This window comes from Eumetopias jubatus, unplaced genomic scaffold (genome assembly GCF_037043125.1).
Source record: "Eumetopias jubatus isolate StellerSeaLion01/CBP00866 unplaced genomic scaffold, mEumJub1_p1.0 scaffold_3, whole genome shotgun sequence".
Taxonomy (NCBI): Eukaryota; Metazoa; Chordata; class Mammalia; order Carnivora; family Otariidae; genus Eumetopias; species Eumetopias jubatus.
In genome coordinates this window covers 179,852,188-179,868,587 of record NW_028274809.1, presented here as the reverse complement: position 1 = coordinate 179,868,587, position 16,400 = coordinate 179,852,188, and the positions used below count along the sequence as shown (strand labels likewise).

General features: G+C 36.9%; 1 protein-coding gene across 1 annotated transcript in view; it reads left to right on the top strand.

Annotated features, from left to right (window-relative positions):
• The window catches only part of UGGT2 (UDP-glucose glycoprotein glucosyltransferase 2), a 170,400-nt gene that overhangs the window by 130,287 nt on the left and 23,713 nt on the right, over window positions 1–16,400 (top strand). Inside the window, exons 27-33 of the mRNA XM_028112040.2 lie at window positions 1,107–1,290; window positions 4,313–4,471; window positions 5,029–5,114; window positions 7,007–7,091; window positions 12,633–12,718; window positions 14,533–14,631; window positions 16,186–16,270. Coding sequence (XP_027967841.1) covers window positions 1,107–1,290; window positions 4,313–4,471; window positions 5,029–5,114; window positions 7,007–7,091; window positions 12,633–12,718; window positions 14,533–14,631; window positions 16,186–16,270 — 784 coding nt within the window. The remainder of the gene's footprint in view (window positions 1–1,106; window positions 1,291–4,312; window positions 4,472–5,028; window positions 5,115–7,006; window positions 7,092–12,632; window positions 12,719–14,532; window positions 14,632–16,185; window positions 16,271–16,400) is intronic.

Genomic DNA, 16,400 nt, shown 5'->3' with positions numbered 1-16,400 from the left:
TCACAGACATGTTACTGTTGGCAGCATCCTTGGAATACTTCCGACTCAGTGACATTTCCGCTGCATTGGACGGTACCGAGTATTTGTTTTGTCCATTTTCTTCATGGCTGCCTTCTCTCCCATGTCACCTCTTACAGACCCTCTTCTCCTTCACTCTGCCTGCCTGCAGTAGGCAGCTTTGGACATGGCTGCCAGGGATCATGGTCTCCTGGGATTCATCTGCTCTGTAGCTTCTCCTTGAGCTTGGGCTGCAGCTAGTGATTTGCTTCTCATGGAAAGCACGAGGTGAAAGTAATGGAAGGTCTCTTCAGCAACTAGGTTATAAAAGGCTGTGACTGGTGTCTTGCTAGCATTCTCCATCTCTTGCTCTTCTTGCTTGCTTCTCTGACCAAGCGAGCTGGAGGGGCCCTTGTGGCAAGGACCCGAGGGCACGCTGCAGACAGCTGCTGTAACCAGCTGCAGTCCTTTTTCCAGCAGCCCTGGGGGGGGGGGGGGCATTGCGCCGGCCTCAATGTGGATCCCCTCCACTGGGGAGGGGCTGGAGCTGACTACAGCGCAGCTGACACCTTGACTGCTATCTCCAAATAGTGAAAGTCATGATTCTTAATAGTAATAAAGCTAATTCTTCATTGGGGGATAAGGCCAAAATACTCTAAAGCTCTGTTAATAAGCAGCTGTTTTCAACTCAGTCCTGTTTTTAACTGAACTTTTACCAGAATTTTAATTTGCTTGCATTTAATTGCTTTGTGGTTATCATTTCTCTTCATATGATTAGTGGTGCTAGGATCCAATAAAATGGCTGAAAAATGGGCCATGGTCAAATCTGAAGAAGGATCAGTGAGCAAATACAGATCATAAACTAGCAGAACTGACATAAGTCAGTATATGTTAAAGGCATTCTAATCGTGTTCATCAAGGAATAATTAACAAGGATATATAATATATATAATCTTATAGTAGATGATTGTCTACTGTTTATAAGCATTTACTCTCCTGCAGTATAGTGTGTTTTGGTTTTTTTAACGTGAGACTTTTTTTGGTCATGTTTACAGAAGAAATCTCAATTTTGGTCACATTATGTATTTTTATTTATGTTCTTTTGACAGCTTTTATCGTTTTGTTCTGGAACCAGAGCTGGTGTTAGCGGCTAATGGCATTACTGGACCCGTGGCAACATTCTTGGATATCCCTGAAGCACCCCTTCTAACCCTCAACATGATCACTCCTGAAGGCTGGTTGGTTGAAACAGTACACAGCAACTGTGACCTTGATAATATTCATCTCAAGGATGTAAGTGGTCCTGGAAAGTCCTGTCAGGAAAGAGGAAAAGGGAAAATTCTTAGCGCCCGTAGCTGCAGCAAGAGTGTGATCATGCTGTGGCTGCTCCCAGGATTGTCTTCCTTATGGTTCTAGGTCCTGATCCAGTCTTTCCTTTGATTTTTGAGTTGCTCTAACTTCCAAATTCAGCTTCCCGAGTTTCCCAGGTTCCTAGATGCTCTCACCTGCTTTGTGGCTTCAGCCCCCTGGTTCACAGGCACTCCTCTAAGATGAACAATGTAGAGAATACAGAGATGGATGCACAGCAACTTAGAATGACACCGTGAAATACCTTGTTTTTAATTCTGAAAGGAGCAGTTTCGTCTCAAGCTCTTGTTTTGCCCCACAACTCAAGGCCAGAGAAAGCAGCCTGAAAAGGTAGAAAGCAGGGAACAGTGCCCACTCAGAGCTGCAGGCTGGGTGCTCTGCTTCCCAACCCTTGCTCTCCCTACCCGCCCTCTACCCCACTTCTCTGCATCCCCCACCCCACTCTGCCCCAGCCCCCCTCCACCCCACCCCCCTGCATCTCCACCCCCACCACCCTCCACCCCACCTCACTTCATCCCCACCCCTCCCACCACCCCCCCAACAGTCGAACAGTCAAAAATTCACATATAATTTTTGACCCCCCGCCAAAAAACTTAACTACTGATAGCCTACTGTTGACAGAAGTCTTACTGATAACATAAGCAATCAATACCTTTTTTTATGTTATATGTATTATATATTGTACTCTTAATAATTTTTTAAATTCTTTAAGCTGAAGAAGAGAAGACATAATGAAAATTCTTGTAAAGAAGAGAAAATACATTTACAGTACTGTCCTGTATCAAAAAAAACTCGCGTATAAGTGGGCCCGCGCTGTTCAAATCCGTGCTGTTCAAGGGTCGGCTGTAATTTAGACACCCATTGCCAATGTAATTGTTAAAGAACTCCTATTTCAGGGGCACTTGGGTGGCTCAGTTGGTTAAGCGACTGCCTTCGGCTCAGGTCATGATCCCAAGGTCCTGGGATCGAGCCCCACATCGGGCTCCCTGCTCCGCGGGAAGCCTGCTTCTCCCTCTCCCACTCCCCCTGCTTGTGTTCCCTCTCTTGCTGTCTCTCTCTCTCTCTCTCTCTCTCTCTCTCTCTCTCTCTGTCAAATAAATAAATAAATAAAATCTTAAAAAAACTCCTATTTTAGCACCATTGATAATTGTAAATAAACCCAAATGATAATCTTTATAATTAAACTTACACTTCTTTTAAAGGAAGAAGTTAACTTCTTTACTATTTAGCCACAGAACAATACAATAAACACTTCTATTAGAGATATTAATATGCACCCAAAGTTCTACTTGAAAGGTATTAAATTCATTCCTCATATCAACAGTTAATATTTAGAACAGATAATTAAATATATAAAGGAGATGTAAACATCACAAAAGATCACAAATTCCCATCCTTGCTAAAAATAAACCTTGATAATAGGAATGAATTTAACTTAAATTACCTTTATGAAATTATCAATAAACTTTAAATATTCACTAGAAAGAACTCTTTGGAAAACACATTGGGCTATTTGGTGTTGTGGTTTGAGTAAATCCACAGAATTGATGTCTGTTATACAATTCTATAGGGATGAGAGAAAGTTTCACATTAATATAAAATAAAGGTTTTATTAGTCACAACCTGATTGAACATATTTGGGCTCTGCCCTAATATCTAATTTATAAAGAAAAATATGTAAGCTTCATGACCACTGTGGGGTATAGTTCCCTTCTCTAAAATGAAGGAGTTGAACTAGATGAGCTCTACAACTTTTTTCTAACTTGTAATATTCTCACATTCTGAGACTGTCTCGTGTGAATGTTTCCATCCACACATGCGCACAGTGCTGTGAGAGCTGGGGACATGAGTCAGTGAAGTACATGAAACTCATTACTAGGCTAGTAAGAGTTCAACAGCTGATTCAGAACCCAGCTAAAGTTGAAACAAGCACTGTTGTCAAAGAAGGTACTTATTTCTTGTCCTTAAGAATTGGACTCAGAAATGCTATATACACAGGGGTTATAATTATTTCTGTGGTAATTACAAAGAAAAACAGCTACCCAGTATAGAATATTTTCAAATACTTTATAGCCTAAACACATTTAAAAACTGTCAAAACCTCGTAATGAAATAAGATACAGATAACATCACTGTCTTGTCTGTTCAACAAAATTACCAAACTATGTAAAAATCACTTACCATTGGATTTATTCTTGTGTTTGCTTATGTTTTTCATATGAAGTAGAGAAAAAGTGTTATCTCTAAAATATTAGGACATTTGCAATAGAGGAAAAGCTGGAAACAACTGGAATGCCCAGCCATTCAAAAGGATTTTTGTAGAGACAGGGATATGTTCATAGAAAACTATAATTAATGAAAAAGCAGGTTGTACATTTTCAGAAAAAAAATGTATGGAAAAGAGAAAAAGAAATCAATGTGTTGATATTTATAGGAATGTTTAGTCTGTAGGTGATTTCTGTTTTTCTACTTTTCCACATTTTTTATTTGCTAATTTTTTTTGATGAGCATATACTATTTTGAGCACAAACATTAATTTTTTTAAATTACAAGAAAGATGATGGATGATGATAGGTTGGCTTTTTTGCCAGATCTGAAGGAGCTCTAGGGCAACAACCAATGAAGCAGATTCTTTGAGGAGTTTCCCATCTCACTCTGCCTTGAAGAGATCTTCAAATACTACAACTTTATGACCTCTTTCCTGCTTGTGATAGTAGTTCATATATCATGAGGCTGGAGTAGAGCTGATGTCATGGGAAAGGAAAAAAAAAAACTCATCATGAGTTTTGGTCTTTAAGAAATTGATTCAACTATTAAGTCACTCATATAAAAGACTTGACGTTGCCCCCACAATACATTGGCTGATATTAAAATAATTACATTTATTTATTACAAAATTTGTATGATGAGAGTACTAATACCAAAACAATGACCTATTTTCCCACAGATTGAGAGAACTGTTACAGCAGAATATGAACTAGAATATCTACTACTTGAAGGACATTGCTTTGATACAATGACTGAACAGTCTCCTCGGGGCCTGCAGTTTACACTGGGCACAAAAAACAAACCTGTTGTGGTTGATACAATAGTGATGGCCAATCTCGTAAGTATTATACATAGTCAGTTGTATTTAATTACACATTTTGATGAAATCCTCTTAAGTTTCCCTAATAATAAGATGAAATCGATTTTGTCCTGCTGTTGCTGAACAGCTCCCAGAAAACAAAATTGAATCCTTAAATAAGGTAATTAAATAAAACAAAAATGAAGGGAATCATACTTTCATGATGTGTTATTCAGGGTATTGCAGAATCTCCCTTTTGGAATTCATTTATAGATTTTATTCACTCCAGTTACTCTCTCTCTTTTTTTTTTAAAGATTTTATTTATTTATTTGACAGAGAGACATAGCGAGAGAGGGAACACAAGCAGGGGGAGTGGGAGAGGGAGAAGCAGGCTTCCCGCCGAGCAGGGAGCCCGATGCGGGGCTCGATCCCAGGACCCTGGGATCATGACCTGAGCTGAAGGCAGATGCTTAACGACTGAGCCACCCAGGCACCCCTAGTTAACACTCTCTTGAGTCATTCATGTATAATTGTTTTTGAGCAATTGGATGTTTTTAGTCTTATAACTGTCATCATATTTTTCTCATCCTAAAAGGGATATTTTCAATTAAAAGCAAACCCAGGTGCTTGGATACTGAAATTACGTGAAGGAAAATCTGAAGATATTTATCAAATAGTTGGGTGAGTTATATAAACCACTTCAAAGTTTTTATGTGTAAATTAAGTTTTTAGTCTTTTGGATAAGAAATGAGAAGCAGGGTGATTTATTTTTCCTCTACAAAAATTTAAATGATTTTTATATTTTATATTTAGAATTCCCAGAAAAATAGGTATGTGTCCTTTTATAAAAAAATATATTGCTTCCTGAGATGTAGTGAATCCTTTCATTTTGAGGTAAATGGCTTTTACTGAGATACAATCTTCTTTGAAATCTCATTGAGTATATAAATTATTTGAATTCTCCCCTTTTTTCTGCATTCTTTCTGAAGTGAAGTCCATGTCTTCTGCTTGCTTGCTTAGCTTGTTCCCTTCATTTAAGCTGCTGACTGTACTCATGTATGCAATGAGTTTTAGTTGCTTAGCTTTACCTAGGAAGATCAAATAGTACAGTTGGGAAGATCCAGGCTACCTGGGCTGTTTGGATCTAGGATAATAATTGTACCCTCCTCAAAGGATGATTATATGGATCAAATGAGTCTACATCTCTAAAGTGCTTGAAATGATGCCTGAAATGGAGTAAGAGTCTTCATCACTACTACCTCTACCATCTGGTTGGACGGAAGGAGTTTGCTTTAGATCTTGTGTGGGTCTAGCTACAGCGTGTATGACGGGGGTCTGCCCTGCTCTCGCCAGACAATGGATTCAATGGCTGAAGTTGCTGATGCCCTTGAGCAACATTTACGACTGGAAGCTCTTGAAAAATTTAAGAAATTTGACATTACTAGTACATAAGTTGGAACCATTTCTATTTCCTAGTGGTAACTGGTGGGTGTGGGTATGCCTTCTGCTTTGGTTTAACCACTTCAGCTGGGGAGTTGGAAGAAAGGGGGTCAAAGGCATAGTCAGCATAGTCCTCTAACCCCTCAGAATTTCCTTTTAGGAAAGTATTCAGGTGTGTTGTGAATCTGACTAAACTCAAAGTATCTACTAATTTGACCTCTGATTGCATTCCCTCTTTGACAAAATTCAACTTTCTTGTAAATGTTTTTAACGGTATTTTATGTATTTTTGTATACATCGAATGGTATCAAAAATTATTGGTCAGAGCTGTCATATTTGATTAAGCAGTTTTGAAAATTAGACAATGAAATACATTATAATATAAAATAGAAATATTCAAGTGATGCAGGTGACCATCATAGACACATTTTCAGTCTTATAGGTTTAACAGTACACTTCAAATTTTGGTATTTGAAAATGGCTGCTGAATATTGAAAAGTTGTTGGATGGTATAGAATTCCTTAGATTATGATATATAACAACTTATTTTAAAGTCTCAAAAACATTTCATATTTTAATTATTGTAATATATCAAAGATATATGGTAGATTTGACTTTTGTGATAATCTTGGTATATAGTAGCAAAGATAAGCAATAATTGGAGCTTGCTCAGTGATTAGGCAATATTGAATTTAGTGAGTAGCTTTTGTACAATTTTAATTTGTATTAAGTTAAAATTGGATAATTTTGAAAATTGTAGTTGTAGGGGCGCCTGGGTGGCTCAGTTGGTTAAGCGACTGCCTTCGGCTCAGGTCATGATCCTGGAGTCTCGGGATCGAGTCCTGCATCGGGCTCCCTGCTCGGCGGGGAGTCTGCTTCTCCCTCTGACCCTCTTCCCTCTCGTGCTCTCCATCTCTCATTCTCTCTCTCTCAAATAAATAAATAAAATCTTTAAAAAAAAAAATTGTAGTGTATTATAGTGTATCTTAATTGACTATAGAAACAGCAAATATACACAGTGATCTTATGTTTATGCTTATTGCAAAATGAATTTATTCTGTTATTTATACCATCATAATTATATGTCTTTTCTGGAGCTGATTATGGACATTTACACGTTTTTCTGCTTGTAGGCATGAAGGAACTGACTCTCAACCAGACCAGGGAGATGTCATTGTTGTGATAAACAGCTTCAAGAGCAAAATACTGGAAGTACAAGTGTGTGAGGCAGAAACTTGCTGTTTTGTTCCTAGTATTAAGAATTATCTTTTTTGCCCTTAACTGATTAATATTATTTTACAACTAATTTTGCAATTTTACTACGTAAAATGTTATATTGGAATTCTGGCATGAAAGGAAGAAGAGGATTAAGTTCATGAAGGGAAGGCAGAGAGCTTGAAGTTAAAAGAAAAGGAACAACGTTTTCTAAGTTAGAATGTCTGTTATATCTGCTGTATCCACAGCCAGCCAGATAGTGTTCCAAATTAGGCTCTAGACATGAGCTCAGGAACACAGGTTTAAAAGTTAGCCTTGAAAAGAAAAAGTGATGTTTCTTTCCTTTACCCCCCACCTCCCCCCAAAAAAGGAAGAGAGTGAGAGAAGAGGAGTTTTAATGATGGCAGATTTATCTCTTTGGACCAACTTACCACTCATCTACTTAAAACTAGTAAAAATGTTGGGTGTTTTTGAAACATCTTAAAAGCAATGAGGAGCTGACAGTAACAAAATAATAAGGATAACAAGGAACTACAAAACCAAAATTAAAGGGAAAATAAGAGCCTAATGAAGTAAGCAAGCACAGAATCTTCCCTTGTCCTGAGAACGTTTGTCCATCCTGGTACACCTGAACTATCATTTTGATTTAATTTGCAGGGTGATGGGGACAGAAAGTAAAACCCTGGACCCATATAAAGTGGGTAATGTATTAGAAGACCCTTTCAGCAATAAGCTGGCTGTAGCTTCAGGGTAGGGATGAACCTAGTAAATTATTCCACACAGTCTTAGCCCAAATTTGTTACCTGCAAGTAGTCCAGGAAACTCTGAGCCTTGGATTTGCACTATACTAGTTCTAGATTGATGAGGATATATAGGGCCAAATTCCTATACGTCTCTGGAATAAGATTACTGTATCCAAATACATAGAGAAAACCAGCAGAAACAACAGAAAGCAAACATATAAACACTCTCTATATTAGAATTATTGACACTCTGAAACAACTGTTCATACAATATTTAAAGAAATAAAAGACAAGCTTGAAAACAATTGCAGGGAACAGAAAACTATAAAAAATTCATATCTGATTTTTTTTAAAGTAGAACTTCTGAAACTGAATGATACAATAACCCCAATTAAGAATTCGATGGATGACTTTTACATGTCTAAGGAGGGAATTAGTGAATTGGAAGATAGACTAGAAAAAGTATTCCTAATGCAACAGGGACATCAAAAAAGAGGATAATGCAGCAGAGAGCATAAAAGGCATAGAGAATAGACTGAGAAATTAAAGATTCCAGGATTGCACTGAACCTGGCTCCACCACTCTCTAGCTGCGTGACCTTGGACAGATTGCTTAGCCTCTTTCTATCTCATTTTCTTCATCTATAAATTGTGATTAATAATGGAACCTACCTTACATGTCTGTTATAAGATAGTTCAGTTTGTAAAGCGCTTTGTGAGTATTGAATAATTAAAATCATTTTAAGTGGAGTTCCAAAGGTGAAAGAGTGTGAGGTAAATGTAACATGGTGTGTCAACTATACTCACATTAAAAAAAAATAAGAGGGGCGCCTCTTTTTAATTCTGTATATTTTAGAAGCCTGCTTCTTCCTCTCCCACTCGCCCTGCTTGTGTTCCCTCTCTCGCTGTGTCTCTCTCTGTCAGATAAATAAAATCTTCAAAAAAAAAAAAAAAGATACATTTAATATTTGAAGCAATAATGGCTGAGAATTTTCATGAATTGATGAAAGATACCAATTTACATGTTCAGGAAGTCCAGTGATTCCCAAGCAAGATAATTAAAAGAAAATTTACACCTATACTCTGATAAAACTGCAGAAAACCAAAGGAAAAAATCTTGAGAGTAATCAGAAAAAAGGAAAAATTACCTTCAAAGAGCTATAGATAGTCTGATCATTGATTTCTCAGCAGTAAGAATGAAAGCCAGAAGGTACTGGAATGATATTTAAAAGCATTGAATGAAAAAAAGGATTGCCAACTTAAAATAATTTACCCTGAAAAGATATCTTTCAAGAGGAAACATAAAACAAGGTATTTTCAGACAAATGAAAAAAACTGCATTTGTCACCAACACACTTACCCTAAAGGAAGTTCTAAAAGAAGTACTTCAGGCAGAAGAAAAATTATCTCAGATGGAATGTTTGAGTTTTAAAAGAATGAAGAGAGAAGAAAATGGTAAATATGTGGATAATTTATGAACAGCGAATATATAAAACAATAGTCTTGGGAGGATTTTAAAAATATACAGAATTAAAAAACATAACAATAGCATTTAAGCCATAAGATAAATAGGGTTCTTTTCAAATACCTACAACATTCTTACACTGACTGGAGCAAAGATAATGATTACTTTTAGACTTTAGGACAAATATGAATTTAATTTCTAAGATAACGACTAAAAGAATGAAAAGAAAGCATAATGCCATAAAGACGAAAAATGGAATAAAACAAATGAATATAAATGGAATAAGAAAAAAGAAAGCAGAATATATGGGATATAAAGGAAGCACAAAATAAGTTAGAATTTAACTCAATTACATTAAATGTAAATGGACTATATGTTCTAATTAAAAGACAAAGATTGTCATATTGGGTGTTTGTTTTTGTTTTAATTACAACTATATGTTGTTTGCAGAAAGAACACCTAATACGTAAGAATACAACTTTAGGGTGAAGATGCAAATAAAACTCAAGAGTGGCAAAAGTATTCTAGGCCAATACTAAGCTAAAGAAAATTTGCATAGCTATACTAATACCAGAGATTAAATTAGACAAGACAGTATTACTAAAGATAAAGAAGATCATTTTACATATATGAGGCAGAAATAGAATTACAAAGAGAAATTTAAAATTTTCTATCATGCTGGGATATTTCTAAAATTTTTTTTATTTGAGAGGGAGCACACATGCAATGGTGGGGGGAGGGGCAGAGGGAGAGAATCTCAAGCAGACTCCCCACTGAGCATGGAGCCTGATGCAGGGCTCAATCTCTGAGATCATGACCTGAGCTGAAATCAAGAGTCAGACACTTAACTGACTGAGCCACCCAGGCGCCCCTGGGATATTTTTAATACCTGATAGAACAAGCTGACCAAAAAGCAAGAGATAGAGAAAATGTGAACAGATTAGAAATTCTGACCTGGACACATAGAACACAATACCCAGTATCACCAAATGAGCAGTCTTTCAAATACACAGGAAATGTTGATAAAAATTAGCTTTACATTTAGTTGAAAAGCAAGTTTCAGTAAATTTCAGAAGAATGAAATCGTACGGAGTATATTCTCTATCTACAATGCGGTAAAGTAGAAATTAATTTCTAAGTATAACTAGGAAATACTATGTGGTTGTAATTTCTAAGATCCAATAATAATAGGCTACCAAAGCTCACACCTTACATATTGCCTGGATTCTAAACTACTGTATCACCAAATTTTACCTTGCATCCCACATCATAACCTGTTCCTAGTCACCTTTATCCTGTGATCAGTTATACATGTTGCTTCACATTTATCTTGATTCTCTTTCTCCTGTATTGACCTTGATTTTCTTTCTCAATAGTAACATAGTCTCTCCTTGAATACATTACTTTCTGGCCATTTCAGATGAAAAACCCCATGAAACCCAGACCAACTACTTAAGATACTAAGGTCCAAGCCCCGTAGGAACAGTATTCCAGATAGTTTTATCCTCGTCCTGTAAACAGGAGAGAAATACCATTTCTGCCAGGCTGGGGGCAGGAAAGAACATATCCATCTTTGAGCTATTTTGACCATTGAAAACCTGCTTAAGTTCTCTTGAGCTGAATTTTTTCACTCTGGGTATTGGTTCTAATTTGACTTGTTGGTCTGTAGTACAGAGCAGGTCGAACTCTTTGACCATAGCCACAAAATCTTTAAGGGTAATAATCATGCCCTACCTGCGTCAGATCTTCTGCAGCCCAACCACCTAGGTCTTTCAGTTGATTTTAATAACACAGTTTTATCTCCTCACTGTCCATCTCTCACAATGACATAGAAAAAAAGCAGAAAAGATAACATTAAGGATCAGCCCATCAACCCCAGCAGCCTATGAATAGGAATTCCCACAGAGAAAGAACAGAAAATGGAGGAGGGAAGATATTTCACAGATAAGAAAAGAAAAATCAGTCAAAAAGAGAAATATATTCACTCACAGATTAGCATGAGTAAAAAATGGCCCCCATGAGATCCTAATAACTATCAAGGAGGAAAAGCAGGTCACAGCCGTAGAATGACACCAACAATAGCATTGGACTTTTCATTTTCAAGATGGATGTTACAAGACAGCAAAACAAAGCCTTTAGTGTTCTGAGAATTATTTTGAAGCTAGGATTCTTTAGCCAAATTCTTAAACATAAAGACAAAGTTATTTTCTGAAGAGTGAAGATTTAGAAAAATTATTTTACACACCCCTTCTTGAAGGTGTTTGCCAGCACAATGAGGGTGAAGACCAAGAAAGAGGAAGATAGGTATTTTGAGAAACTGTGAAATTAATCTGAAAACCAATGCAAAGAAAGCCTTGAAAGAACTAGGCAGTTAATTGTTGAGCTCGAAGAAAAATATCTTCAAGAAGACAGGAATTCCATACAGTGACCATGAATAATAAACTGGAAAATATTAGATATATGGTAAAGAAGAAATTTATCTCACCACAAGAAAAAATAAATGCAATAAAATTCTAAGGAAAAGTGTCTTTTGGAGGAATGTGAGAAAGCAGAATCCATTTGAAATATCAAGAGTCTCTCGTGAGAGGCACAGTGGTCACGTTACTGTCACTACACAGAGGTAATCCAGTGCTGGTGGCCTTGCAGACTCTCAGTGAATAATATTTACATTGTCACAATAAGCACTGTCTACTGACTTTCAAATTGTAGAATAAACATAGCAAAGTGCTGAAGTTACAATTAGGTTTTACCAAAGTAAATGTAGTTGTTATCTGTATTTAGAATGCTAAAGTAAAATTTGAGCTAATGTAAGGCAGGAGGTGGAGGGAAAAGGTAGAAATATTATGAGTATCCTTATCTTACAGAGTATACAAGGGAAACTTGAAGTTGTTGGAGCAAAAGAAAGTATGTATTATCTGAAGCTACAAAGGCCCTCAGTAGACCATCAGTAATGATGATGATATTACTGCCAAAACTTCCAAAGAGAGGAAGAGTGATATAAATGACTTACTCCTCTGTCATCACAGAGAATGAAAAAGGTCTAAACCCCGTGGTTCCAGATATGCTAGTAGATAACGTCTGAAGTTGATAAATCAGTAATTAAAAGTATAAGCACATTATTTAGCAGTATGGAGGTAACCACCAAAAGAACTACCAACAAGAGGTTGACCTGATGATTGAAACCAGAGTGTGTCTATTATGTACTTCCCTGGCTCTGTCACTGCCCCTGTCTTAGATTTACAGGGGTCGCCTTGCCCTGTGTATTTCACTTTCTAACTATGTGGCATAATATTTAAAGCTGCACAGTTCTAAGACTTTCCTTTACCATGCTATCTAGGTGCAAAAAGAACCAGACAAAATTAAGGAGGATATCCTTACTGATAAAGATGAAAAGAAAAAAGGAATGTGGGATTCCATTAAAAGGTAATTACTAGTGAATGTTTTAACCTATAACGATAGATCCATCAGGAATCTAGTATGTGGCAGGCCTGCAGATTGTAAACATCTAAGTAAAGCACAGATCCTCTCCTCTTGTGGGATGAGATCGGTACATAAATGTTAATAAAACAGGACAGGAAACTAGAACTGTAAGACAGCTGAGAGTAAGGTGCTCTGTGAACCCTGGGAGCAAAAGACCGTTTCTAGTGAGGAGGAAACTCCAGAAAGATTCCATAGACAAGTGTGTGGTTAAGATGTGCTCTGAAGGAGTGATAGGATCTCAGAAGTTGGAGATGGAGCGAAGGTATGAAGTCAAAAAGGTTGAGTATGTTCATAGGAACAAAAAGTAGCCCAGCTTCGCTGAGACACTGGAACATTGAATATAATAGGGAATCTATAAATTAGGTTGGGGCCTATATTAGTTAAAACAGGACTGTGTTGGCTCGCATGTGGAGAGTCCAGCTTTGGACTCTGAATGCCGGCTTTGGGCATTCAGGTGATGTGGTCTAGAAACTCTTCCTCCATGTCTTAGTTCTATTCTCTGTGCCTCCTTCATTTTCAGATAAAGTTTTAGAAGAAAAAGTTTACCATCTCCAGTGGGAAGAGATTGGTTCTTTCCATAAAGTCCCAGGCTGACTCATAGGTCCAGTTGTTAACCATTTGTCCCAAATGGGGGTCACTGTAATTCTGACCATGCTTGGGTCGTATGCCTACCTCCAGAGCCAGTGAGAGGGCCTGTCGCACTAGACCTCACAGAATGAAAGTGGAGGAGGAATGCCCCCCTCCAAATACCAGGTTATTGTTACTAAATGTATAAAGGATGTTATGTGAGCAAAAACAAAAGCTGTGTGCTGTAGATCCACATGGTAGAGAACTTTGAGAGTCCGTTTCAGAGATCTAAGCTTCTTGTGAGTTATGATGGAGAACCAGTGATCATTTTTATCAAGGGTAAGAAATAGATTCTTACTTTAGGCCAAATAGATTCAACAACATAGGCAGATTTTATCTTGCCAATCAGAAGCACTCCCATCATTTAGGATTGTGCCCAGTTTAGGCCTCTTTCTGTAGTTGACTTCTTGTTTGATAAGAATGGTGTTCCTATTCCTTTTTGTGCATTGAACTGTTATTGAGAAGGGCTCAAGCCCCCTCATTTTGAGATCATTTGGAGAGTAGGTATGTTTGAGAGGATAATGAAGCAGAATAGGGGCATTTTAAAGGGTATTTGTCCATTAGTTTCCATTAAAACCAGAGGGTGGAGACGAGAATGAATACAGATGACCATCAAACTCTAGCACAGCCACTAGCTGGACAGAAGGTACCAGAAGCAGACACTGCTGTGTGAGGAAAGGAGAAGGTGTACCTTCGGGACGGGAACTCCTCCAGTCACATGAGTATTTAATGCTTTCACTTTTTTATCCTAAGTTTAATCAGCTCAGAGTATCAACTGTGTTTTTCTTATTGGGGAAATTACAAAAAAAGATTTGAAAAATGCTGTCATACAATTCCTATTTGGCAAAATATATCTGTAGTGAATTCTAAGTTTATTTTGTTCCAAATCTTAGTCATTCTAAATATCTGTGCATATAAAAATTTTAATTGAATAAAATTTTTCCCTAGGAAGAAAAAAAATTTTACATTATGAATACCCCAAATAAAAGATTCTGTCACTTTTGTATATGAGATGGGGCTTATTTTGAGAGGCCTCCCTAATTTTATTGCATATTAAATTTAGTATTTAGGTATGTACAATTTGTAAATCCATATTAAGAAACTGTCAATCACTACTTTCTTATTCCAAGTTTCACAAGAAGTTTGAATAAAGAAAAAGACAAAAAGGAAGCAGATGTTCTAAACATATTTTCAGTTGCTTCTGGCCATTTATATGAACGCTTTTTAAGGTAGGTATATATTTTCATCTAATGCTTTGAAAAGTAATACATGGTTCAAAAAGAATTTCAAAAGTTCAGAAGAATAAAAGAATGTATGGTGAAAAAATCCACCTGTTTTCTTATTACCCAGTCTCCTTCCAATGGGAAACCAATACTATTATTTTCATATCTTGCCAAAGATATGTAAATAAGCAAATATATTTTCTTCATTTTTAACTTCTTTTACTTAAGTAGTAACAAAATTTATGTTGTTCTGCACCTTGCTTTTTTCTTTCTTTTTAAAGATCATTAGAGAGAGCGAGAGAGCGAGCGTGCATGAGCAGGTGGGGGGAGGAGTAGACGGAGAGGGAGAGAATCTCAAGCAGACTCCCCACTGAGCATGGAACTAGACGTGGGGCTTGATCTCGTGACCCTGAGATTACCTAAAATTATAAGAGCAGTATATATATATTTTTTAAGATTTTATTCACTTAGCGCAAGCAGAGGGAGGGTCATAGAGGGAAAGAGAGAATCTCAAGCAGGCTTCAGGCTGGGCATGGAGCCCAATGCGGGGCTTGATCCCATGACCCCAAAATCATGACCTGCACTGAAATCAAGAGCTGGCTGCTTAACCGACTGCACTACCCCGGTACCCCAAGCGGTATATTTTTAAAATACAGTGAGGGGCGCCTGGGTGGCTCAGTTGTTTCAGCGTCTACCTTCAGCTCAGATCATGATTGAGCCCCGTTTCAGGCTCCCTACTCATGGGGAGCCTGCTTCTCCCTCTCCTCCCCACTTAAGCTCTCTCTCGCTCTCTCTCAAATAAGTAAAATCTTTTAAAAAAGTAAAATACAGTGACATTTCATGAGTTTGATTGATTTAGAATGCTGGTGTTCTGTATGGCTAGGAAATGAACATATGTTATAACAGTATAATATGTGAGGAAAAGTATATATAGTAAATTTCCCTTTTCTGGTGAGGAAATTCCTTATTTTATAAAAAAAGATGGGTGGAGTAAGAGGAGGAAAGCTTAAATTCCAAACTACAAAGGGCTATTTTTTTAACTTTGTATATAGAAGGATATCAGAGAATCCCTCAAAAATACTTGAATATGTGTTGATATTTTAATATGGAAATTTAGATACATCTGTATCTTCTCTAGTCAGAGACCTAGCATACCAAGACAAGTGACCTGTCCAATGAATTTACTAATACAGGTTCTTCAGCTCTTGGAGTTTTGTACACCTGATATTAATGACGTAGTAAAAGAGTGGAGATTGGAGTGTAGTTCACCTAAACAAGATTATTTCAGAATCAATTGGAAATGAAAAGCAATCTGTTTATTCTGCATGGTATATGTGTGTATGTGTGTATGTATATATCCTTACACATTACATACTTGATGAGGAACCATAATTTGTGAAGGTTCCTCAGTCTATTTCTCCATAATTCATAGTGAAAGCTTAATATCTTTAATTTTATATATATATATATATATATATATATATATAATAAAAGCCTTAGGAAAAGCAGGGTGAACTCCTATTAACGTTAACTCACTGGGTTTAACGTTCCTTTGTACAGAATTATGATGCTTTCTGTTTTACGTAACACCAAAACACCCGTGAAATTCTGGTTTCTAAAAAATTATCTCTCACCAACTTTTAAAGTAAGTACATTAATCTTTTTATTATAGAATGGTTCAGTGTTTGAATAGTAAATTCTTTATATCATTGTAAGTTCACATAATTTCAGAATGAGTCTTGAAATTACTATTTTTAATCAATTTTTAAAACTTT